Consider the following 26857-nt stretch of genomic DNA (forward strand, 5'->3'; position numbering starts at 1 on the left):
TTGCAATCAAAATGTGTAAAAAATGGCCTGCAAAATCTGAAAGGTGCACTTTGGAATATGTGCCCCTTTGCCCACCTTGGCAGCAAAAAAAGTGTGACACATCTGGTATCGCCGTACTCAGGAGAAGTTGGGGAATGTGTTTTGGGGTGTCATTTTACATATACCCATGCTGGGTGAGAGAAATATCTTGGCAAAAGACAACTTTTCCCATTTTTTTATACAAAGTTGGCATTTGACCAAGATATTTATCTCACCCAGCATGGGTATATGTAAAATGACACCCCAAAACACATTCCCCAACTTCTCCTGAGTACGGCGATACCAGATGTGTCACACTTTTTTGCAGCCTAGGTGGGCAAAGGGGCACATATTCCAAAGTGCACCTTTTGGATTTCACCGGTCATTTTTTACACATTTTGATTGCAAAGTTCTTCTCACACATTTGGGCCCCTAAATTGCCAGGGCAGTATAACTACCCCACAAGTGACCCCATTTTGGAAAGAAGACACCCCAAGGTATTCTGTGAGGGGCATGGTGAGTTCCTAGAATTTTTTATTTTTTGTCGCAAGTTAGTGGAATATGAGACTTTGTAAGAAAAAAATAAAAAAAATAAAATCATCATCATTTTCCGCTAACTTGTGACAAAAAATAAAAAGTTCTATGAACTCACTATGCTCATCAGCGAATACCTTAGGGTGTCTACTTTCCGAAATGGGGTCATTTGTGGGGGTTTTCTACTGTTTGGGCATTGTAGAACCTCAGGAATCATGACAGGTGCTCAGAAAGTCAGAGCTGTTTCAAAAAGCGGAAATTTACATTTTTGTACCATAGTTTGTAAATGCTATAACTTTTACCCAAACCATTTTTTTTTTTCCCAAACATTTTTTTTTTATCAAAGACATGTAGAACAATAAATTTGGCGAAAAATTTATATATGGATGTCGTTTTTTTTGCAAATTTTACAGCTGAAAGTGAAAAATGTCATTTTTTTGCTAAAAAATCGTTACATTTTGATTAATAACAAAAAAAGTAAAAATGCCAGCAGCAATGAAATACCACCAAATGAAAGCTCTATTAGTGAGAAGAAAAGGAGGTAAAATTCATTTGTATGGTAAGTTGCATGACTGAGCGATAAACGGTGAAAGTAGTGTAGTGCCGAAGTGTAAAAAGTGCTCTGGTCATGAAGGGGGTTTCACCTAGTGGGGCTGAAGTGGTTAAGTTGTGTCCCAGGCAAACCACCTAGTAAATGCACAGGAAATATCTCTACTATATTAAAGTATACTCTTTATACATACAATTGACCCAGACATGCTATGAAACAAGCTGCGATCTTGTGGGCTTAGATTCTCAAAACTCACCAGCTGCTAATGAGGGACAACACTGCTCCTTCTCTTGTGTAATGTTGTTGGTACGGTATGGCACATCGGTTAGAGAAGGTGACAGGACAGGAAGGGCAGGAAATCGTCCGACTCCGCACATCTGTACCGATCCCAGAGCCAAGTGCTTCACCAAGGTAGACCCGTTCTGTACAAAGCTACGGTAGAGAAACAGAAAATGGCTGTATACATCCTGATATCACATCAGCAGATCAGAAGGTTTCATTAGTCCAAGTAAATGTATTTTTAAAGGAGAAAAAGCGCAAAAACATCAAATGCATTTCATAGTCTGTGACCGAAAGTAACACAGAAAGTAAGCATTTAAAGTATTAAACATTTAGGGGCACATTTATTAAGACCGGTGTTATCGACGGCGGTGCCCTGTGCTGACGGTGGATCCGCCGAAGTTATGAAGAGGCGCAGGCTTCTCCATAACTTCAAAGCATCCAGCTTCCGATCTGTCTTAAACTTAGACCATGTTCTACTCCTAAAAGAGGGGTAGAAAATGGTGACGCCCACAATTTTAGACCTGGCGTGAGCAGAGGAAGTCGCAGATAGTTGCGCCGCCATCTGCGCCTGAATTTAGGCGTATTTCAGTATAGTAAATGACCCCTTGGTAATTGTAGTTCTGGGCAGTTTATACGTTTATCGGCATTTCTACATAATTTGATCATAATTGAAGCTTTGATGATCACTCAGGAGAAGGCAGGAGGAGCTGAAGGGGAGCTCTCTGATGGGGTTGACTGTGCTCTTGGAAGACTCCTTTAACCCCTTAGTGACCAGCCTGTTTTTGCCTTCATGACTAAGCAGTTTTTTTTCATCGTTGCATTCCAAGAGCTAAAAAATTTTATTTGTCCGTCAATGAGATAGATTTTTTATTTGTCCATATGAGGGCTTGTTTCTTGCGAGACAAGTTGTAATTTTAATGGCATCATTTTGGGGTATACATAACTCAATTTTTATTAACGCTTTCTGGGGGGGGAGATGAGAAAAAACAGCAATACCGCCATTGAGCCTTTGTGGCATAAATACCATGATAACTGTATTCTCTGGGTCAGTACGATTACAGTGATACCAAATACTTATACTACTTTTGCACAATAAAAAATGGAAAATGTTTTTTCACTGCTGCATCCCAAGACCCATAACTTTTTTACTTTCATTTCTACAGAGCTGCGTGGGGTCTTGATTTCTGTTGGATGACTTGTAGTTTTCATTGGTATCATTTTGGGGTACAAAATACTTTTAAAATCACATTTCATACTATTTTTACGGTAAATAATAAAAAATAAAAAAAAATAAACAATATAAATTCTTCTTTGCTTTTTGGCGTTCACTGTGAAGGATAAATTACATTATAATTGTATAGTGTGGGTCGTTACAGACACAGCAATACCAAATATGTGGAGATTTTATTTTTGCTACTTTTTTCATTGGAAATAATTTTTTCAATGGAAAAAGTGTCTTTTTAAGGCTACTTTCACACTTGCATTTTTCTTTTCTGGCATAGAGTTCCGTCACAGGGGCTCTATACCAGAAAAGAACTGATCAGGCATATCCCCATGCATTCTGAATGGAGAGTAAACCGTTCAGTTTGCATCAGGATGTCTTCAGTTCAGTCGTTTTGACTGATCGGGCAAAAGAGAAAACCGTAGCATGCTACGGTTTTATCTCCGGCGAAGAAAACTGAAGACTTGCCTGAATGCCGGATCCGTCCTTCCGGTCTGCGCATGCGCAGCCCTTTAAAAATGAAGAAAAAAAAAAAAAAACTATCCGTTTTGCCTGATGACACCGGAAAAACGGATCCGGTATTGCAATGCCTTTTTCTGACTGATCAGGATCCTGATCAGTCTGAAAAATGCCTGATCAGTCATAAAAAATGACATCCGTTTGCATACAGTTTGCCTGCCGGAATCAATGGAACTGCCTGCCGGAATCAAACAACGCAAGTGTGAAAGTACCCTTACTTGGAGATTTAATTCTTTATTTCACTTTTATTTTTACCATTTATTAGTCCCACAAGGGGACATCGAGATGCGATCCTCTAAGCATTTCTATAATACACTGTACCACTTATGCAGTATAGTGTATTATACTTTCAGTAAGCTACGCCTCTGGCATGTGAGAGCTGAGCTCCTACTCTCTGCTGCACTGGAGATCCAAGCAGCACTTAGACTAGGCTGCTGTAAAAAGGCTGGCAGCGGCCTACCGTGAGACTCCTTAGTGACCACCAATGCGCCTTTTTACAGAGGTCACAAAGGGGCCTCAGGGTTAACTAAAACATTAAAAAAGATCCAGATTAGTCAATACAACTTATTGATTTGTATGTCTCATACCTGGACATTTGTTTCCAAGCCGCTTCCAAAAGGGTTGTGTATGCTCCCACCAAAATAGCGTCAAAATAGCATGGAATCAGATAACGTGGAATCTGCTTCAAGTAAGAGAACATTGCTGCAAACCATTTGCCCACCTTAAAAACAAATTCATAATAAGTTTTTTTTTTAAACTGTCATGTTTTATTGATTTTTCAGCATAGGGAAATTAGACAGTAAATATGTCACATGCATAAGCCGAGACAATGCTAAAGGTTTCAAAGTACAACCTTGACATTCGTATTGTGATATTACATAGTTAAACCAACATAAGAATGCCAGATAATAAATGTCACTTGTATAGTCCGGCACCTATCTCAAATATCTGCAAAGCATAGTTATGACATATACAGCAGATTGTAACATAGTCAATCCAAGAACATAACTAATAGACTAAGTCCAGAACTCGCGATCCATTCCTGAGATATAATTTATTCTATACGTTAGTGTGTCCCTATATGTGTTTTACCTTATACCTTTATCCGCTCACCGTCCTCCATCCACCGCTCTCTCCCGTCACGTACATACATCATATCTTTAGTTACTACAGAGCCAAACAGTGAATCTTAACTGCAAACGGGGAAGAGTCCCATAATTCCCATCTTTTATGAGCCCTTAAGCGTTCCGAGTGAGAATCTGCATATATATATTCATGTTGCATATACTGGTTAACTAGTGAAATCACATCAGATATCTGAGGAGTAATGGGCATCTTCCAAGAGGTCGCAATAAGCTTCCTTGCAGCCGAGAGAATGCCCATCACAACCGATCTATGGGAATGAGGTAATTTTCCTAGTCCGATGGACAGCACAGCTAATGGAGGGTCGAGGGGGATCTGGAGGCCCGCCACTGTCGAGATAAGGTCAAAAATCTTCCTCCAAAAAGGGAGAATAATAGGGCACGACCACCACATATGTGATAAACTTCCCTTTTCCCCACAGTTCCGCCAGCAGTTTGAACTATATTCGGGATCCATGTGTGCTATACGAGCTGGAGTCAAGTACCATCTAAGTTGTATTTTCCTATTTTGTTCAATGTGGTTAACGCATTTGGCAGTAGCTATCGTCCAGTGGAAGGCATCCCTCCACTCCTCGACCGACCAAGAGCTTTCAAATTCTTCTTCCCACTTCACCATAAAGTTCAGCTTTGTTTCTAGAGTAGGGTCTAGAGCATGATATGCAGTAGCCAAGCCCTTCCCCTGACCTGTCGTACTAGTGAAATATTTACCAAAGGGGGCAGTTTAAAATTCATAATAAGTTTTAATGACATCATTAGACATCTAAGTCAGCTTATTGCATGAACATGTGTAATATTTTATTAGTTATGACTGCATCCGTGGATTAATTCAGACACTCAATGAGAGAGAACATTGCAAAGCTACATTAACTGTCTATATACTGTATTACTGCTTACATCTGCACATGGTCCTCCACGAGCAATAAGGCGATCGCTGATGTAATCAATCATCCAATCTCCAGAACGCAGATTATCACAAAATGGGTGTCCCAAATCATTTTTAGGTCTCATGTCAGCCATGACAGATAATAAACCTGGGAAAGACATGAAATAGTTGTTAAAGCAGCACTATATTAAGACATTCTATGTAATATACAGACAACATAATTGCTGGCCAGTACAGAATGAGCTGATATTTTACCCCTTTAATTGTACACTTGTCCTTTTATTATAGCATTCTACAGAACGACATTTACATATATATATTATTATCCTAGGTATCCCCCTCTGCAGTGAAATCTCAGAAATAACTGTCAGCTTGCTCAGACTCATGGCATCCTAGAGGAGCATAGTTTAAATGTACAGGGTATAAATCAAAGGGGTTGTCTGATTTCGCCTTTTGATGGCTCATTCTCAGGATAGGTCATCAATATTAGCTCGGCGGCGGTCCGACTCCCAGCATCCCCGCAGATCAGCTGTTTGAAGAGAACGCAGCTCTCATGTTCTCTTCACTGTTTACCTGCCTGCCGTCTACACTGCAGCGGCTAGCAGTATACAGGTGAAACTCAAAAGATTTGAATATCGTGCAAAAGTCCATTTATTTCAGTAATGCAAATTAAAAGGAATTGCATTAATGCAGCTTAAAATTAGAATTTTGTGAAAAGGTTCAATATTCTAGAATCAAAGTGTCACACTCTAGTCAGCTAATTAATCCATATCCCCTGAGCAAAGGGTACCTTAAAAGCTATAAGCCATAATCATCCAAATTATAACAAATAAAGGCTTGAAATATCTCGCTCTGCATGTAATGAGTCTATCTCATATATTAGTTTCACCTCTTAAGTTGCATTACTGAAATAAATGAACTTTGCACGATATTCAAATTTTTTAAGTTTCACCTGTAATTACAGCTCCGCCGTCCTGATCTCTTTAATGAGAAGGAACAGTTGTATTTACACTCTGTCCCATTCAAATGATTAGCACGGAGGTGCCGTAATTATACCTGCTCGCTGCTGCAATGTCGATGGCAAACAGGTATAAAGTGAAGGGAATGCAGCGTTCATATGAGCACTGTGTTCTCTTCAAACAGCTGATTTGCTGGGGTGTCATGAAACAAGATCCCCACGGATCTGATATTGCTGACCTATCCTAAAAATAGGTCATCAACGTTGGAAACCGGATAACTCATTTAATGAGGCAGAAGGTAATGTTAGGGTACTTTCACACTAGCGTTTTTGTTTTCCGGTATTGAGTTCCGTCCTCGGGGCTCAATACCGGGAAACAAAAAAAAAAAAGATCAGTTTTAGCCTAATGCATTCTGAATGGAGAGCATTCCATTCAGTATGCATCAGTTCAGTCCCTCTTACGTTTTTTGGCCGGAGAACATACCGCAGCATGCTGCAGTTTTCTCTCCTGCCAAAAATCCTGAACACTTGAAATTATTTTCCATTGAAATGCATTAATGCTGGATCCGCCCCCAAGTGTTCTGGATCCGGTTTTGCGGTCTGTGAATGCACAGACCTTTAAAAATGTGAAAAAGATAAATACCGGATCCGTTTTTCCGGATGACAACCGGAAAGACGGATCCGGTATTACAATGCATTTGTCAGACAGATCTGTATTTGGATCCGTCTGACAAATGCATCAGTTTGCGTCCGGATTGCCGGATCTGGCGACGGAATTGTGAAATCCTCTGCCGCAAGTGTGAATATACCCTTACTTACAGACTATCACAGTACGTGCAGAAACAAAGGCTGTGAAAGAAAACACGCAGTTAGGCCACAGTTTGTATCCATTGTGGTATTCAGATCAGGAAAACATTTGGGGCTGGGATTACGTTTTTGCTTTAAGCCACAATTTAAGTTTATTGTAGACCTGTTAATCCAATAACATTAAAGATTTAGTAAAATGGCAATAAATATTATAGAAAGTGTATTATATAAAAATGTATTGACTTGAGCAATGACAAAAACAATCCTATCAAGAAGGATGAAAAACACAATGATAAATAAACTCGATTTTCAACTTCTTTTTGGTTTTTATTAAAAAAATACACATTGTCCCACCAACACTAAAGTATAGCCAGTACACAGATTAAAGTACAATAACCTCACCTTGCAGACCCGCATATTTTAAAGGGGTCCAGTTTGGTATGTTGTAACAACCACCCCCATCTTCCTGCTCCTCTGCATCACAGCGATATAGTACTTGGTTCAGGTCAGCCAAAGACAGCTTAGATGCAATCCTAAAGGAAAAGGGATCAACAATTTATAATTAGAAATGATGAGAACATCATGAAATTGGGGATTACATTTTACACAGACATTCTAATCTAGATTATATCCAATATGGATTGTGAACATAAATTCTAGTCTTTGTAAGGCTGAGGTCTACATAAAGACCGTAAAAAGAAGCATTTAGGACACTGGCGAAGCAGAGCATAAGCTGTGTGCGATTCACTGACTTTGCTGAGGCAGAGGCCTCCTAGACATGTACTGCGGCAAATGTATATATCGTTTGTGAGCAACTTAACATTTTCATTACTAGACGGGCACGTTAACCAGCGAAGCCACGGCACCATATGAGATGACATGTAGAGAATTGCAGGCAGTAAGTATGACTCTTTGCTACTTGTAAAGAAAGTATGAAAACTAATTATACATTTATTCAAGAGCTTGAAAGCCATATAAAGCTGAGATACAACATCCTGTAGTCTGCTTACAGGCTCACAGAGAAGTTTACCCTGGCTGGAATGCCATATTAGAAATCTGACTGTCTGAATCCTCAATAAACTTCAGATTGTATCTTGGATGTGCTGGATCACTTTCTTAATGCAAAACATGCGCGCTGCTAAACCAAGTCGTTTTGGCACTGTACTACACCAATAGTCTTGACATGTCATAGCGACATATCAAAGGTTTTGATCGGCGGTGGTCTGAACGCTGAGACCCCTGCCGATCACTAAAATGAGGAGAGAGAAGCGCTTGCTCTCCTCACTTCATGAGACAGAAGCGGGAAGGACTCAACAGAAAGTCTATGGGCTGATCTCAATTCTGCCTCCTGCAGCGATGGGAGAGAGCGTGCCATGTAAGGGCTTCTCTCTCCTCGTTCTAGCAATTGGTCGGGGTCTCAGTACTCAGACCCCACCAATCAAAACTTTTGATATGCCGCTATGAAAAATCAAAAGTTTTCCAAAGTCCAGTGCCACTTTAAGGGAACCGTATACCTAATTCTCGCAGAAAGACAAACAGCACACAGGCCCATAGACATCAGGTGAAAGTTTACGTTGCACAGTTTTGATTGTTTCAGACAACTGACTTTAGTTAAAGTCGAAGTCTGACCTGTGCTGATTTTTAGCTCTTTAGTATTTTTGCCCCCAACTACAGGAATCTATGTTCATTAGCTAGTCACTGTCATAAGTAGGACTACACACATAAGCCTTTGGTATAACTAAAAAGTAAATACCTATAAATTACTACCAGACCGCTTATAAATCAATATCAATTTATTACATGATTGCAAAAACATATATAACATACATAATTAAAAAGGGGTATAAGGGCAGGGAAAAGGCGGCCTCATCTGGAGGAAGCACACAGCGGATACAGAGTTCATATATATGTCCATATATTTATTCACAATAAAGTGCAAGTGCAATTATATCACATACTAATTAAATGGACAAAGAACAGTTACCCATGCTGTGCTCCCTCCAGGATGGCGCCAGCCCTGACGCACGTTACCTTCGTCTGGGGGTCTGGTGAATTTATGCTTTTGTGTATATGGACATATATATGAACTCTGTATCCGCTGTGTCCTTCCTCCAGATGATGCCGCCTTTACCCTGCCCTTATACCACTTTTTAATTACAGTATGTATGTTATATATGTTTTTGCAATCATGTAATAAATTGATATTGATGTATAAGCGGTCTGGTAGTAATTTATAGGTATTTATTGATTTATTTAGTTTTGGATTAGGATTGAGCTCTTTTATCTGATGCATAGGCTGGGGATACATGGTGATATGTGTAGAGTGAAGATCGCAATGTCACATTGCAACATCAAAAGTAATGACTGTCCATGGGGTGGCAATGTGACATGCTATGAAAGTTGGAAATCAAATCAGCAGCAGAGTTCTGATTGTAAGTCGCATGTGAGTTTACCATCACAGACCATGGGAGTCAAGTGCAACTGCCACATGCTTGTGACTTTTTCTGTCATTTGGCTGTGTTTTTACAGACAAAGCACTGCTCTAAAATTGCTGGGTGACAGCAAGTTGCAGATAAGTAGCAGCAATGTTTTTGGTTACACAACTTCTCAGATTTGCTGTCACGCGATGCGTCAGCATGTAGTCCGAGCCTTATAGGTAGGTATGATAGTAATCAGTGACAGAAAGAATACGATAAGCGGCAGATAGCAATCACACATAAGAAAAGCATAACATAAATTCTGGGTATAATACTCACGTTTCAAATGGAACCGTCAAGATTGGATATTGTTGGTCGTCTTCCAGACTGCCTGAACTGAAATGTGGCCGGAACTGGATCAAATGATTGCGCAAGATGCCCACAGATTTCTGGGCACTGGGATCCAAGCTCACCCTGCATCAAATACAAACTTAATGAGGCTAATTAATACAGTATATAACAAATATACCGTGGCTCACCCAAATCCAAAGTATGGTTAAGGTGCTCTGCTTTGTGATGATTCACCTAATCATCTAGTTATAAAGACAGTATATAAATTTAAAAACAGGCACTCACCATCTAACAGTTTAAAATATTTTTTTAATTTATTAGGAAATACAATAAAATTTACCCCTACAATATTCTGTGATAATAATTATTCAGCGATTATTTTACTTCGAATTTCAACTCTTTGCAGACAAATAAAATAAAATAAATAATCCCCCAGAGCAGCCGCTTCCCCTACAGTTACGCCCCTGATACTGATGACGTCTGTGCTATGGCTGTACACAGTGCCTCTATTTACAGTAAACTTAACTTGCAGAGTTTACACCGCACAATTGTCAGGCCCATTAATGGGAACTACCATTACTATGAATGCTGTTTCCCAATAATCTGCCCATGAAAAACTGCCCATACACATTCAATAGCTCTACGTCTCCCTCCCGGCTTCCACATACACGTTTGGCCGAGTGCATGCTACAGGGAGAGCGCAGAAAGCTGTTGTCAGACATTTCTGGCTCCGGCTAATTTCCCTGGAGAGCAAAAGGATCTGATGAGAATATTCATTTCGCCCAATCCTCGTCTCCCCCGACATCATCAGTTAGGGGAGAGTTGGAAGCTCCCCACATACATTTGTTTCTGAGAACAGAGGGTTCGGCTGACAAAAGTATAAGGTGTATGGCCAGCTTCAATGTGCTGCCGATCACCAAAACTGTGTTCACACAGCTCAAGCTGCTGCTTAAAAACAAAGATTCTGTATGAGGACAACTGATAGCAGTAGCCATCACTCAACCCAAAACAGTGGAGGTGATCGCTGCATGTAAAGTCAGCTCATATCTCCACTGACGGCGGAGGTGCGGTCCACAAACATTAAACATTTTAAATAGCAGAGACCCGCGGCACATGTATACGATCAGCCATAAGGCTGATCGCATACATTTTCCCCTTCAGATGCCGTGGGTAAATGTGACCACAGCATCTGATTATGCCAGAAGCAGAAGTCGCGCGCTTCGGGTCAGGTAACAGCGTTCCCCGACTGAGATCGCTGCAATACACCAAAGCCTCAAGCAGGCTTTGGTGTCTATTCCAGGAATATACCAATACAGGCCACTAGGTGGCAGCACTGTATTGTTATATTCCAAATGAAGTGTTCAATGATGGCTATAGAGCAATCAATGAACACTATGGGCAATCGAATGATTGCCAGTTATTGTCACCCAAGGTGACAAAAAAAAAAGTAAACAAACAAAAAAATAAAGTACAAAAAAGTTTTTCAGAAATATAAAAAAAAATAAAGTTCCCCTTTTTTACAAAATAACAATACTTAACCAATAAAAAAATAAAATAAACATCATGGGCATCACCGCGTGCGAAAATGCCCATACTATTAAAATATAACAATATTAATGGCATACGGCAAATGGCATAATGGGAAAAAAATAAAAACAGCCAATTTGCAATTTTTTTGTCACTTCAACTACCCAATCATTTTTTTTATAAAAAGTGATCAAAAAAGTCACACACACACACACACACACACACACTTTAAATTAGTATCACTGTAAAGAACAGATTGTCTCTCAAAAACTGAGCCCTCACACAGCCCCGTACACATAGGGGTCAGAATACGGCTATAAATTTTTTTTTCCTCAAAAGTAAAAAAAAAAAAAATTCAGTATTAAAACGCAAGAAAAATTATACAAGTTTGGTATTGTTGTAATCGTACTGACCTGGAGAATGAAGATAACAGGTCAATTTTACTGCATAGTGTACAGTGTAAAAAAATAAAAACCTTTTTCAGAATTGCGTTTTTTCCCAATTCTACCCCATTTGGAATTTATATATGGTATGCAACCGTAAATGGTTCCATTAGAAAGTACAACTTGTCCCGCAAAAAATAAGCACTCATAAGGCTATGTAAATGGAAAAAAATAAAAAAGTAAGCATTATGGGAAGGCGGGGAGTGAAAAACGAAAACGCACAAGAAGAAAATTCCAGGGTCCTCAAGGGGTTAAGGACTAAAACACATTTTCATTTGGAATGAAAATTAGAATCTTTAAATTTCTTCTAGCAGTCCACTATGTATCAAATGTAAAAAACTTTTTAACATGCTCATTGTTTTCCAGCATCGATCTGCTTATGATTCATTGCCTTCTTCAGCTATTGGTCCCTTCTCAATAACTGCCTGCTTAGTCCGCGCACGTAAATGCGCCTTTTAGCATGAGATCATCAGATCAGATGCCGCTGGTGCAGACTCAGGACCTGAACTACATATTTTTTTAATAGATTTGTGTTTATTTTTACAACTTGATGGAGAGAATGTGCAACTGCAATCAGAAAGAGATACATTAATTGTAGATTAATACCTGAATATAATTACACTTCCTGGAGTCAAGTTCTCAAAGTCTATTTCTTGGACGTACTCATTGGGTCCTTTTGTTGTCACTCCAGCTTGTCTGACTATTTTACTATCTTCGAGCTGCAAGTTAAAAATACATTAATTATTTGAGTTAAGTACGTCAAAAAACTCCAGCATAATGTGAATTAGAGATGCACTTAAGGAAATCTTTATCCAAAAGCAGCTGTGTCTGTGACGTTTCACACGAAGCAACGTGTCCGCATCTTTTGCTGTCCCATTGAAGTGAATGGGTCCGCACCCGAGCCACAAAAACTGCGGCTCGGAAGTGGACCAGAACAACGGTCGTGTGCATGAGACCTAAGTGCATCTCTAATTCACATTGTGCTGGAGTTTTTGGATGTACTTGAAGAAAAGGGGTGAAGGCCCTACTCCATGCACAACACATTTGCAGCGTGCCACAAGGATATTAATTGGATATTCATCGCAAAACTAGAATTTGGCAGAGCCTTTCAGTAAAACAGCAACTTACCTGAATGTGTTCCCTGATCTCTACTGTGTATTGTGGCAAGCCATTAATAAAATGCTTATCCTGCTCGTACGGCTCTGCGCTTCGCTCCACTGTCCGGGCTTCTAGGATTACTTCTTCTATTTTTCCTTCATAGAGAGAAACAGCAATATGCTTATAAATTATTATTATTATATATACACCATATATGTTATAGGTTACTGACAATAAATAGGGATCCAGGGGTACTATTTCTAGTAGGTGTAATGAGTCTTAGGTCTCTCTCGCATCAGACTCCCAGTGTGCGTCAGGGAGAGCACCCATCCTGACCTCCCAGAACTGCCGGGGTCGCATAGCATTATAGTGATTTATGATGCTACGTAACCCTTACAGTTCTGGAATGTATTGGATAACACTGACATAATGCTGCCAGTGTTATCCAATACATTCCAGAACTGTAAGGGTTACATAGCATCATAAATCAATACAATGCTATGCGACCGCGTCAGTGCTAGGGAGGTCAGAACGGGTGCTGCTGCATACTCACGCTGCGAGTACAGAGTGTGGAACTCGCTCGTCTGAAAGGGGACTTATAGGCGCCTCTGGGAAATGCAAATTAGCTACGGCTTTTTCTTTTCTTTTCTGGAAGGAGAACTCACTTGCATGACAATAGACCCTCAGTACTGAAAAAAACAGAACCTTCCACAGACCGTGTAACAGTGTCCAAGATGCTCAGCTGTTATTTCCAAACTAGAAGAGTTTTCCACTTTATAAATCTTTGTGGGAGAGAAAGTAGCCATGCAATGACTTCCTTCCTTCCATCCATATAGGTCTGTGATGGCTAACCTCCGGCACTCCAGCTGTGGTAAAACTACGACTCCCAAGATGTAAACTTGCTCGGCTGTTCTCACAACTCCATAGAAATAAATGGTGCATGCTGGGAGTTGTAGTTTCATCACTGCCAGAGGTTAGCCACCACTAATATAATCTCATAGGGTACTGTTTTTAGCCACCTGGCCACCTCAAGGGTAACTCATTGAAAGTTACCCAGGAAGAGAGAAGGCTTTCCATCCCATCCTAATCAGAAATGCTGGGAAGTATTGGTTGATAAAGGAGCAGGGACTACGCATACTAAATATGTAATTTTTTCCAAATGCTTTTGGTTCCTTACACAAGTTTTTTAGGGCTGCACAACAGTTGTAAAATTGTTTACCTATTTAGGATGGTTGTACAGAACTTCAACTTAAAGCTCTCTTCAATTAAAGAGGTATTCATTCTGGGACCCTTAACTATCTCCAGAAAAGGGGTCTCCAACCCCGTCCCGCCTGCTGTGTATTATACTCCTTTAGTTCTGTGCTCAGCTGTTTTTGGAACGCCTATAGAAGTGAATGGGGAGAACCATGCATGCCCAGCCATCTCTCAATTTACTGGGGCTGCCTCACCAGGCAGGATAGAGGTCCTATGGACATTCAGTAAATGTTGAAGATGGGAATACCCCTTTAATCCACAATCGTCTTTTTTTAAATCCACTGCACTACAGAAGTTGTGTTCTTGTATACAACACATAGGACTGTACCTGGAATGCACATCTGTGGAACCTCCTTGCTGTAGAAAGAAGTTTTAGGATCTCTAAAAGCTGTCCTGGACACGGAAACCACTGACTGGTGTGTATGGGGAGAATGACGGGTAACTGCTACAATATCTTCATCTACTTGATCCACATAGACCTTGTAGGAAAATTGGGACAAAAAAAATTAAAATAAGAATAGCTGGATATGGTGACAATGGTACACAAGTCTATGATGGAAAAAGTGATCAAATACAGTAAATACATAAAGTTCAAGCGTGATGGGATAGTTACCTGAATGAATCCACGGGCTGCCAGCTCTTGGTGGAGTTTATTCAAAGCTTTCTTCCCAGCGATGATTCCGCTACGGGCATTTACCTCTCCAGTGCTGGGGACAGCCACATTGGGGTTCCACTTAGTGTAAAATCTTTCCTCGGACACCACAGAAATCTGCATGGGGTAAGTAGAACATTGTGTAATTAAACCTAACATTCATATAAGTTCAAGATACATAGATTGTAAACATGAAAGGGCATTTGTCAGCAGATTTGTACCTATAACATTGGCTGACCTGTTACATGTGCACTTGCCAGCTGAAGGCATCTGTGTTGGTCCCATGTTCGTATGTGCCCGCATGGCTAAGAAAAATGATGGTTTAATACATGCAAATGAGCCTCTAGGAGCAACGGGGGTGTTGTCGTTACACCTAGAGGCTCTGCTCTCTCTGCAACTTTGGCTCCCTCTGCACTTTGACTGGCAGGGCCTGGTATGATGACATTTTTACTGCCTGGCTCTATCAATCAAAGTGCAGAGGACGCAGCAGTTGCAGAGAGAGCTGAGCCTTGAGGTGTAATGGTAACGCCCCAGTTGCTCCTAGAGGCTCATTTGCACATAAAACATAATTTTTCTCAGCAATGCAGGCACATATTAACATGGGACTAATACAGATGCCTTTAGCTGAAAAGTGCACATGTAACAGGTTAGACAGTGTCATAGGTACAAATCTGCCGACAGATGCTCTTTAAATAAGTTTAACGGATCCAAATGTAAGCCTAATAGTCTATCTGTTATAGTGGAGCCACCAGGTGAAGAGCTATGGCAGGGGATCAGAGTGGAGTTCAATGAAAAGCATCTTGAAATGTTGATTATTTTTATATTTTGGGGCAATTAAATCCTAAAAAACTCTTAAAAACAAAATCATACATGCAGTCTTCCAAGCATGGTTTTTAACTAAAGCCAGACGTGGATATGAATGGAAGGTAAAGTATACAGCTTTAAAAATCTAATCTCATCGAAATCTAAAATCTCTCTCGTTTGTTTTGTATTTGCTCCTGTGCTTGTCCTGTCATAAGAGCCAGCAGCTAGCACCTGAATGGAAGTTTAGATACAGCAGGTCTGGGTTCCCTTTCTTATAAGGGGGGTTTACTCAAGCGCTGTGCCCTCCCCATTGAAATGAATGGGAGTTACTAGAACTAGAAGCTGAAGCACTCATAAGATGGTTTAGTCACCGAGCTCATTTAATCCAGATGTTTCCCATCTTTTCCATACAGTTACACCATTTTTAAACAGATTTGAAACGTAATATCTTACCTGGTGTGGCACCAGTTCATCATACCCCCTGGTACTCCCAGTCGCACAGCATGCCATAGACACAATAGCTGAAGAAGGCAATGAATCATATGCAGATCGATGCTGGAAAACAATCAGCATGTTACATAGTGAACTGCCAGAAGACATTTAAAGAGTCGAACCTTGCAGATTAATAATGGAAGTGAATATTAGAAACTTTGTAATACATTTAAAAGGGTTTAGGCTACTTTCACATCTGCGTTTTTGCCGGATCCGTCAGGGGTTCAACCAAAACGTATCCGGTATATAATACAACTGTCTGCATCCGTTCATAATGGATCCGGTTGTTTAATCTCCCAAATGAACATGACGGATCCGGCACTAAATCCTTTGTAAGTCAATTGGCGCCATTGTAAGTCAATGGGTGTCCAAAAATACGGATCCGGTATGAAACACAATGTAAGTCAATGGTGCCAGATCAGTTTTTTTTTCGGACACGACCATCAGTCTCCATCTTGATCAGTATACCATGACGCACTCAAAAACGCTGCTTGCAATGCTTTTGTGTGGGTCATAGGCACGCAACAAAACGGAACGCATTCTGGTGCACTCCAGTCGGTTCAGTTTTGTCCCTATTGACAATGAATGAAGACAAAACTGAAGCGTTTTCCTCCAGTTTTGAGATCCTATGGCGGATCTGAATCGCGGAAAGGAAAACGCGAATGTGAAATTCTAAAAAAAAAAACTAAAAAAGCATCCAATGCCCAGGCCCCCTCATACATTATACGCACCTGTTTGGCCACCGCTGCATCTTCCCGTTGCGTGGATTAAAACATGCGGCGACGGCGGTGAGCATCCAATAGCAGGCTGGCTCGTCACCGTTGCAGTCTGCTATTGGCTGCTCAACCCCGTCACTGGACGTTTTGAACCGCGCGAAGGCGAGATGCAGCGGCGGCCCTGCAGGGATCTGGAGCGACGTGTGTGTCGGGGAGCAGGTAAGTAGATTGAATATGAGGGGCCCGGGCATGGAAGGGATCTTTTAGAATTTGGATAACCCATTTAACAGACAAAAAGGCTTTTTTTCCTCCACTTGCTCCTAAACTAGCATTCTCTGCTAAGTCCATCAGGAGAGGAGGAGGAGTGAGCTGCAGGGAAGAGAAGAGACAAAACCAAATAACCCTACAATGCAGACTGTATTCCAAGTTGCTGGACATACAGTACACTCTGCAAAAATTTTTTGCATTTTTATACATTTGACAAAATAACTGCATCTTCATTGTTTAAACAGTAGTACCATACAGCACCTTAATAATACCATCATACAAGGCCCAAATAATGCCGCCATATAATGCACAACCCATTGTATCATACCAAGTGCAAATTACAGCATAAAAGATTAACACAGCATAGATGCCATTTAAAATATTTTTAATATTTCCATTTTCATATACTAAAAGACATTTCTATAACTATCCCTCCCGATAGGAGAGATCTGTCAAACAATCTAAGGTGGGCAGAGAGAGCCCAGAGGGGATCTGGCTGTGGTACGGGCTGTTCACATAGCAGATTTTGCAGACACTAAAATCTGACGCATATTCCGTGGCAGAAACCTCTGTGGTCTCTGCACGTTTTTTACGTTGAATGGCATAGACCGGCTTGAAGTTTAGCTGCATTGAATGTAGTTAAACCATGAATGGACACCTGCCACGGCTTTCAGCGTCATCTATCTGGACACTGTGCCAAGAAGGGAGACGTCCTTTCTTGGCGCAGTCGTGGCTTTAAACGGCCAGCCCCTATGCTGAGCAAACAGTTTTGCAGCTAAAAACTCAGTGTGACCAAGCAGAGTAAACGATGGTTGTCATCAGGACGTCTGTCAGGAATTCATGTTGTCTGTGTGAATCGCATGAAGTTCCTGACTGATCCCCTTTAAAGGGAACCTGTCACATTGAACACAATGTGTGAACTGCAGACAATATGTTATAGAGCGGGAGGAGCTGAGCAGACTGATCTAGTTGTGTGAGGAAAGATTCAGTATAACTTGTATTTCATTAATTTTAATTTCTGCTCATTCTGAGCTTTGAAGTCCAGGAGGCAGTCCTATCAGTGATTGACAGCTCTCTCTGTATACACAGTCATAGAGGGAAGGCTGTCAAGCAGTGATAGGACCTCCTCCTGGACTTCAAAGCTCAAAATGAGCAGGAATTTAAATGTATAACTGAATATTTTAACACAAAACTATATATCAATCTGCTCAGCTCCTCCTGCTCTATAACATGCTGCCTGCAGCTCAGACATTGTGTTCAATGTGACAGGTTCCCTTTAAATACCCAAACAACAGCGTATTGTGTCACTACTGAACACCGTTCCTTAGTATAATAAAGACTGCTTTGTTAAACGGTAACCTACCCCCATCACTATTATTAGTTTAGCTCTTGGTTATCGTCCATACACAATACAGTGCCAATTAATGGCACGGAATTATTTTCTGCCAAGAATGCTTAAAGTGTATCTAAATATTCAAACTTTTTTCTTTGAAACTATTCCCAATCCCCTAAAAATAATTTTTGAAATATATTTTATTTACTGATTTTATTCTCCTTTTCCTATCAAAACCAGCCCCTGAAGTTGGGGCCTGTTCTCTGCAGCGTATACAGGATCAGTACATTGTAAGCATGTAGGGATTCTGGGGGTCATTATTAGAGCGTTTCAGACGTCGGTCCTGATAAGCCCTTTAGCTGGCGATGGATCCGCCAAAGTTATGTAGAGGTGCCGGCCTCTACATAACTTCGGCATATCCAGCGCCAGTATAAATGTAAGCCAGCTTCCTTGCTGGCTTAAATTTAGACCATTTTCTACGGCTAAAGCAGAGATGATGAATGAGACGGGTCTGCCAGTACCCTTCCCAAGCAACGCCCCTTATTTTTAGACCTAGCGCGAGCGGGGTAAAGTAGGTGTTTTTGGGATATAGGCGTATTTCTGAAAATGATCCCCTCTGTGTTCTACAACAGAAGCCGCAGTGAGGAAAGGACAGGCAGGAGCACACATAGCGGCTCAAGACTGTTCTCGCCACAATAAAAGCACATCGGTGCGGGGTCTACTGGATGGCTAATCCACATCTGTCATAGAGTTAATACTCCCAACCATGTCTCCTCATAGGGTGTAGTTACCAGCACTTTGAGGATTTTGACTGCATGGCATTAACAGGTCACATGTTTAAAGGCCCTCTGTCAGCAGATCTGTACCTATGACACTGGCTGACTTGTTAGGCTACTTTCACACCTGCGTTCGATCGGATCCGTTCTGAACGGATCCGCTCATATTAATGCAGACGGAGGCTCCGTTCAGAACGGATCCGTCTGCATTAAACTTAGAAAAATTTTCTAAGTGTGAAAGTAGCCTGAGCGGATCCGTTCCGACTTTACATTGAAAGTCAATGGGGGACGGATCCGCTTGAAGATTGAGCCATATGGTGTCATCTTCAAGCGGATCGGTCCCCATTGACTTAATTGTAAGTCGGAACGGATCCGCTCGCCTCCTCACGGCCAGGCGGACACCCGAACGCTGCTTGCAGCGTTCAGGTGTCCGCTCACTGAGCGGAGCGGAGGCTGAGCGCTGGCAGGCGGATGCATACTCAGTGGATCCGCCTCCACTGAGAATGCATTAGGGCCAGACGGCTGCGTTCAGGGCCGCTCGAGAGCCCCTTCAAACGGAGCTCACAAGCGGACACCTGAACGCAGGTGTGAAAGGAGCCTTACATGTGCGCTTGACAGCTGAAGACATCTGTGTTGGTCCCATGTTCATATGTGCCTACATTGCTGAGAAAAATTATGTTTTAATATATGCAAATTAGCCTCTAGGAGCAATGGGGGCGTTGCCATTACTCCTAGAGGCTCTGCTCTCTCTGCACCTGCCGTGTCCTCTGCACTTTGATGGGGCACATTTTCACTGGGGGCATGGGGCACTGCAGTTGCAGAGAGAGCAGAGCCTCTAGGTGTAACAACAACACCCCCGTTGCTCCTAAAAGCTCATTTCTTTACATAAAAAAATAATTTTCTCAGCAATGCAGGCACATATGAACATGGGACTAAAAGAGATGCCTTCAGCTGCCAAGTGCACATGTAACAGGTCAGCCAGTGCCATAGATACAAATCTGCTGACAGAGGCCCTTTAAAGACACACGTTTCACCATAAAATTAACAAGGACAAATATCAGTTTGAAAAATCCTAGAAATTTGTAGTTCCACTTGCTGTTTCACTGTATACTTTATTGAGGTGCAGCAGGTTACCTGCAGGTATCTGACAGTGTTTTTCAAAAGAGGTTGTTTGAGATCAGAAAACAATAGAAACAGAGCCTCCCCGCCCGGTGAATACAAGGCATGGCCCAATGGACAATTTTCTCCTGTTATACAAGTTTTCATTATAATAACATCCATACACACTAGTGACATAATATAGTCAGAAGCCCTTCAGATGATTTAACCCCAAAGTCTCGGTAAATAAATAAAAATTCTTACTGTAATGGGACTCTCATTGTCATGTGTGACGTCCATAAACATGGCATGGGCAATTCCAGGGACCAGTGGTCTGAGGGAAGGCTGCACAAAGGATCCCACCGGTTCACCGCCATAGCGATACACCAGCCGGCCTTCCTCGTGACTGTTGTATGCACTCATGGCCTCTGTCGGAAAAGATTCTTGTCATTTATCACTTACCAACCGAGTGAAAAACAGATAGCAATGTGTCTATTATAGCTTCAACTTCCTGATCGAGCGCCCAGACTGAACGCCATAATGTATCTACTGAAATCATGATGATGTATTGTGGTGATTATATAGAACATCATATGCAAACCTCATTTCTATAGTATAGCACATATTTGTAGGAAGTATATTATATGTATAAACCTTAATCCCTACAGTTAGCAGTGGGAGGAACCCCCCATGCCGACATTGAATTTCCGCAAGGATTTACAACTGGTAAATCCAAAGATACAGCCTGATGACAGGGAGTAAAAGCAGGGCTATGTTTTCGGTTTGGAGCATCCAATGCAATAAGACCACGACAGAGCCCACTGTATGCCCCCACGGATCTCATTGTGGCTTCCATTATACGGTATAATACCAATGGGCAGTAACAGGACTAGTTAAACATAGGTCTCCCACATATTTTATGTATGTTTTATCCTGAATATAATAAAAGTTGTGTTTTCACTGTTAATGTATAGTGAGAGAAATGGCAGCTTCCAGAGGCTGAACTGCTCTTTTGTGGAGCTGATTCCATGAATTAAAAGTAAATTAGGAAACTGCTGATCATGCAGTTAGTTACCTTATTGTTTCTATAAAAAAAAAAAAAAAAAAAAAAAAAAACAGACTAGTGGTAAAAAAAAATATGTTTTGTTTGGTGTCTCCCCCCCTCTCCCCCTTGGCTAGACCTGTAAAGGAAAGAGGACTTATCTGCTTCCTGGCGGTGGCTCCCCACTCCTTCTCCTCCCGGCCTGCGATGTTCTGCTGGGCACCCTCAATATCAACATCCGTTTTGACGCCAGCTGCAGCCAATCACTGGCTGAACCAGTGACCAGCTTCCTTTAGGTCACAACAAACTGTCACATGACACAAGGGGATCCAGTCTCCGGTTGACATTGAGGGAGCGCTGCACAGCATCACAGGCCTGGAGAAGAAGTGGGGAGCTGGCGCTGGGAAGCGGGTGAGTCATCTTTCCTTTACAGGTCCAACCAAGTCGGAGGTGTACACTACGGACTTTCTGCAGTGGAGCTGTGTATGGAAAACTCCACAGTGAATAAAATAGCAGCATCGTAGATGTAATATTAAAAAAATCTCATAACTTGACACGTGGTGCGGACTCTAAATCCACAGCAGGTCAATTTATGCTGCAGATTTCTGCAGTGGGTCTCACTCTTTGCAATGCAGGGTGTGAAATCTGGCAAACCCACAGCATTTCCGCAACGGATTCCGTAACGACATCAGTGTGGACTTGTCTGCTGCGACATTCCAGCAGATCCACTGCGGACACGTTGTGTATGGCCATGCTCTTAATGGTAAGAAATAGCGATGACTGATGGCTAATAAGAGAACAAGGTTTTTCGGCCTTTGCCCTGAGTTGTATAATGCAGGACAGGACCCACGGCGGCCTATAGGGTCCTACTGTACTTCTGTATCCCACATCACATGTGGCATTGCTTCTAGGTGTCAATGCAATATAATGCTATACGAAGGCACCATATAGAGTGTCTATGGCCTGTACTACAGAGTGGTGTATGGGAGACCTAGCTCAGATGGGTATGAACTCTATGAGTCTACTGTATCAGATTCCTATTCTAAATTGTGTTTCCTATAACGAGTGAACAACTTCCAAGTTTCAACAATTACAAAAACAATGAAATCTTTACGATATACATTATCCAGTTAGAAAAGCAGAAGTCTTAGCGGAGTTAATGCATGCAGAAACCCAGCAGCCTACCTCGTATGAGGGAGCTAATGCCCAGCCTAGTGACAAACACATTGTCCAGATCCTCACTCCCAGTGAACAGCTCAGCCACTACATACAAGTCCGGCCGCAGCTTCCTAGCAGCATCCAGCAAGTACTACAAACAGCAGGGAAGACCGGGAGGAACAAGAGAAGGGGGGGACCAGAAGGTGCATGCAGAAGACAAGTGCAATGAGGAGAGGATGAAGGTCGACAAGAAAAGAAGTACAAATGAATGAAGGGAACAAGAGCAGAAAACCAGAAGAATGGAGGAGTGGAAGTAAGAGGTGAAACGGATGGATAGAAGACAAGAAAATAGTAATGAAGGGATAAAGACAAGAATGAACATAAAAGACAAAACGTAATGGTGCAGATAAGAAGGAAAGAGAAGGAATTGGGGTAAGTGAAATGCTAGGCACAGATTTGGGGTAGACATGGAGGTAAGTATCCATGCATGGACAGCACAGTGTAAAAGAAAGGGAAGAAATTAAGGGAAGAAAACCATGAGGAGCAGAGAGTTAGGGGGTAGAAAAAGAAAAACATGGCAGCATTTAGTATGTGACTGCAGCATTAACATCCTTCAGAGCAGCAGCTTCACAAGCAGATACCTCGAATGAGGCTGGTTATCCCCAGGCGGTTGACAAACACATTGTCGATATATTCACTGCCTGTGAAGAGCTCCGCAATCACATAAAGATTGGGTCTGACTGACCGGGCTGCGGCCAGCATTTCCTACAGATACAAAGTGCTATGTATGAAACACATCGCAGACCTCACACAAGTGGGACATTTTATTTTTTTACATTCACTTATTCATAGACACGAGTGTACCTAAGGCCCAGTTCACACTTCAGTTATTTGGTCAGTTATTTCCAGCAGTTATTATGAGCCGAATCCAGGTGCGGGTCAAAAAAAAACACAACACGAGGAAATCTTTCCATTGCACCTTATCTCCGAGTGGTTTTGGCTCACACTAACTGATGGAAATAACCGACGTGTGAACTGGGCCTTACAGCCATTTATACAAGGAGGAGGGAGATCAGTAAAAAAAATTTCAAGAAATGTAATCCTATGATTTCTGGAAAAAGAAACACAAAATAAGCTCAAGTCATTCACTTTATTAGTAGCCTTAAAGGCCCTCTGTCAGCAGATTTATAACCAAGACACTGGCGGACCTGTTACATGTGCACTTGGCAGCTGAAGGCATCTGTGTTGGTCCCATGTTCATATGTTTTAGTACATGCAAATGAGCCTCTAGAAGCAACGGGGGCGTTACCATTACTCCTAGAGGCCCAGTGCTCTTTCTACAACTGCCGTGCCCTCTGCACTTTGATTGACAGGGCTAAATAGCGAATACATCATCACGCCTGCCTTGCCCTGTCAATTAAAGGGCAAAGGTTGTGGGCACTGCAGAGAGAGCAGAGCCTCAAGGTGTAGCAGCAACGCCCCCGTTGCTCCTAGAGGCTCATTTGCATATACTGAAACCTTATGTTTCTCAGCAATGCGGGCACATATGAACATGGGACCAACACAGACACCTTCAGCTGCCGAGCGCACATATAACAGGTCAGCCAGTGTCATAGGTACAAATCTGGTGACAGATGTCCTTTAAACAGTGTGTACACATATTAACATATTGTATAATATATAATCTGTAAGCAGCTTTTTATGCCGGTTTTGACACGGAAACCATGTCCGATTAAGCATGAAAAAATAAAATGGCTGACTGCCATTGTTTTCAGTGCGAGACAGTGACCAACGCTTATTTTTTGTGCTGGAAAAGAAGCATCAGCACCAGAAACTAAACCTAGGCCACATTGGGTGGCCATGCATTGATTGGCCCATTAAATAGGGTTTATCAGTGTGAAAATCTGCTGATAAATCAGAGAAACCTCAGCTCTCTGCCACGCTTTTCACAGTCAAAGCACTCGTCAGATTTTTCTGGCAAGCATTTTGGCCATGTGAACATACCCTACAAGGGTATATTTCATTATGAGTACACGGACATCATGGAATGGGGTCCCTGATCGGGAGCCTTATCTGTGAGTCAGACGAGAAGCCACAGCAAACAAAGGTTCTTGCTGTGGAGCACCCAGACTGTCCATGTATTGGCCGGCCATTTACTGGTATTTGCTGAAGTAAAAACATATGGTCAGCAAGATCTTCTGTTTACATGCTGAACAATTCACGTAAAGGGAACCTGTCACATTGTGCATGCAGTCCTATTTGCAGGCAGCATGTTTTAGAGCAAGAGGAGCTGAGCAGATTGATACATAGTTTTATGGGGAAAAGTTTGAAAAAACTTGCAACTTCTACATTTAAAGCTCTGCTCTTTCTTACTTAAAGAGTCCAGTGGGTGGTCCTACTTAGTGACTGGCAGCTTTGTCTGTATGCAGTCATCCAGGGAAGGCTGTCCATCACTGACAAGACCGCCCACTGGACTCCTCAGCATAGAATGAGCAGAGATTAAAATGAATAAGGGTGTATTCACACGACCGTAAGTGTTTTGCAGTCCGCAAATTGTGGATCCGCAAAACACGGATTCCGGCCGTGTGCGTTCTGCATTTTGCGGACAGCACATGGCCGGCGCTATATAGAGAATGCCTATCCTTAAATAGGACATGCTATATATTTTTTGCAGGGCCGAAGTCCGCATTTTTTGCGACCCCATTGGAATATTCAGGTCCGCACCCGTTCCGCAAAATTGCGGAACGGATGCGGATCCATTTATACGGTCGTGTGAATGCACCCTTAGTTACAGGTTTTACTAGATCTTTTCCTATAAAACTATAGATGAATCTGCTCAGCTCCTCCAGCTTGTGTTTTAAATATATAAATCACATGTATTTATAATATATTTTCTATTCATATTTAATATGTATGTACAGATGAATAAAAACTATGTAAGATATTTTTGATTCGTTTTTTTAAACCTTTTAAAATTCCCTCTCAAACACATTTAGCATTGGTTCACTTTTAAAGAACCTGCACATATATAAAACAATTTGATCGTACAGATGGGTAGTGGCAGGGAAATTAAATTCCCTACTGTTGCCCAGAAAAGCCACCAGCAGAGAATACACTGCCTATGCCACTCTTCTGCTGAGATACTGACATGGAAGACTGGGGGGATTTTATTTCACTAATTGTAAAGGGGTCGTCTCACTTCAGGGAACTGCATTTATCATGTAGAGAAAGTTAATACACGGCACTTACTAATGCATTGTGATTGTCCATATTCCTTAAATTGCTGGCTGGATTCATTTTTCCATCACATTATACACTGCACATTCCAGAGATTATGGTCAGCACGGCAGCACAGATACGAACGAGGTGCCTGGGATGACAGCTGCTGCGCATGCGTGTCCATGTATGCTCCTATGATCTCGGCTAGTGTTGAGCGAAGCGAGCTTCGGCCATCGTTTCTGGATTGCACGGTGGTCATAACCCCTGGATGCGTGCAGTGTATAATGTGCTGGAAAAATTTAATCCAGCCAGCAAAGGAGGCAATATGGATAATCACAATACATTAGTATTGCCTTGTATTACCTTTATCTACATGATAAATGCCACAGGAAGTGAGACAACCCCTTTAATCTTTTCTTTACCATGGGCTAGGAGTCACTACTGAGGCTCACATACCACACACACATCATCACACCTTGTGTCTTTGGCAAAAACATAACACAGCGTGACATTTCACCATATGCAGGGCTACATACCTCAGCAACGTGAATAGGGGTAGAATGGCAGTTGTCAAGACGAACTCCATGAAAGTGCGTGGCAGTGATTTCTGTGTATTTCCTCATGTGATCCCACAGATACGGACAGTCTGACGGCTTGTCACCATAGCGCAGCTTTACGCTGTCCCCCCAGCAAATAAGCTCTCTGCGCAGGTACACATTGGAATCTGGAAAAAGGGGAATTGTTTACTGGCTGCAACCGTGTATATAATGCTGATTAGTATGCATTTATGTAGCTCGGCACCACCACTTGGAAGTGGCTCCCTATGAGTCAAAATCTCTTTTTAGCAAGCCTTGGAATAGGATGAGGGAAAACAGCCAGGCCAGAGATTCTTTTTTATACAGCTGTTCTGAAGTGCTTGCCTCTCATCAGTACACAGTAGGACTCTGGCTCGGGTCAGTGCGATGCCTTGAAAGCAGCTTAAAGTGTAACTGCCGTTTTATTTTTTTAAACCCTAATGGTATAGTACACCCTGCTGTATAAGTGTTTTTGTGCTTTAAAATGTAATCATTTTCCGTTTTACCTGATAATACCTGCCACAGATGTGTGCTACTCTCCTATTCTGCAGCCGTCTCCTCTCTGTTATAAACAAGAGATGGGGAGAGCACTGGGAGGAGGAGCACAGTGCCTGGGCTCCGGCAGAAAGAGGAGGGGGAGGCCTGCTTTAGATGCTGCTTTCTCCTGAATGTTAGCAGCTAAAAACATGCAACTGGTTTTGTTTAAAAGCTGACATTACA

At 41.8% G+C, this 26857-nt stretch overlaps 1 protein-coding gene across 4 annotated transcripts in view; it reads right to left on the minus strand.

The window, feature by feature from the left end:
• AGL (amylo-alpha-1, 6-glucosidase, 4-alpha-glucanotransferase) overlaps positions 1 to 26857 on the minus strand; it is a 145908-nt gene that overhangs the window by 23930 nt on the left and 95121 nt on the right. For 3 of the 4 annotated variants that reach the window (XM_044302500.1, XM_044302498.1, XM_044302499.1), the window contains exons 12-24: positions 26099 to 26286; positions 22985 to 23108; positions 20408 to 20571; positions 15915 to 16016; positions 14619 to 14774; positions 14334 to 14484; positions 12782 to 12906; positions 12260 to 12372; positions 9672 to 9806; positions 7318 to 7448; positions 5162 to 5298; positions 3713 to 3846; positions 1359 to 1534 (exon numbers count right to left, since the gene is read on the minus strand). In XM_044302500.1, coding sequence (XP_044158435.1) covers positions 1359 to 1534; positions 3713 to 3846; positions 5162 to 5298; positions 7318 to 7448; positions 9672 to 9806; positions 12260 to 12372; positions 12782 to 12906; positions 14334 to 14484; positions 14619 to 14774; positions 15915 to 16016; positions 20408 to 20571; positions 22985 to 23108; positions 26099 to 26286 — 1836 coding nt within the window. Of the gene's footprint in view, positions 1 to 1358; positions 1535 to 3712; positions 3847 to 5161; positions 5299 to 7317; positions 7449 to 9671; positions 9807 to 12259; positions 12373 to 12781; positions 12907 to 14333; positions 14485 to 14618; positions 14775 to 15914; positions 16017 to 20407; positions 20572 to 22370; positions 22495 to 22984; positions 23109 to 26098; positions 26287 to 26857 lie in introns of all 4 variants that reach the window. The other variant, XM_044302497.1, reaches the window with a different exon arrangement.

Source organism: Bufo gargarizans, chromosome 7, assembly GCF_014858855.1.
Source record: "Bufo gargarizans isolate SCDJY-AF-19 chromosome 7, ASM1485885v1, whole genome shotgun sequence".
In the NCBI taxonomy this organism is placed as follows: domain Eukaryota; kingdom Metazoa; phylum Chordata; class Amphibia; order Anura; family Bufonidae; genus Bufo; species Bufo gargarizans.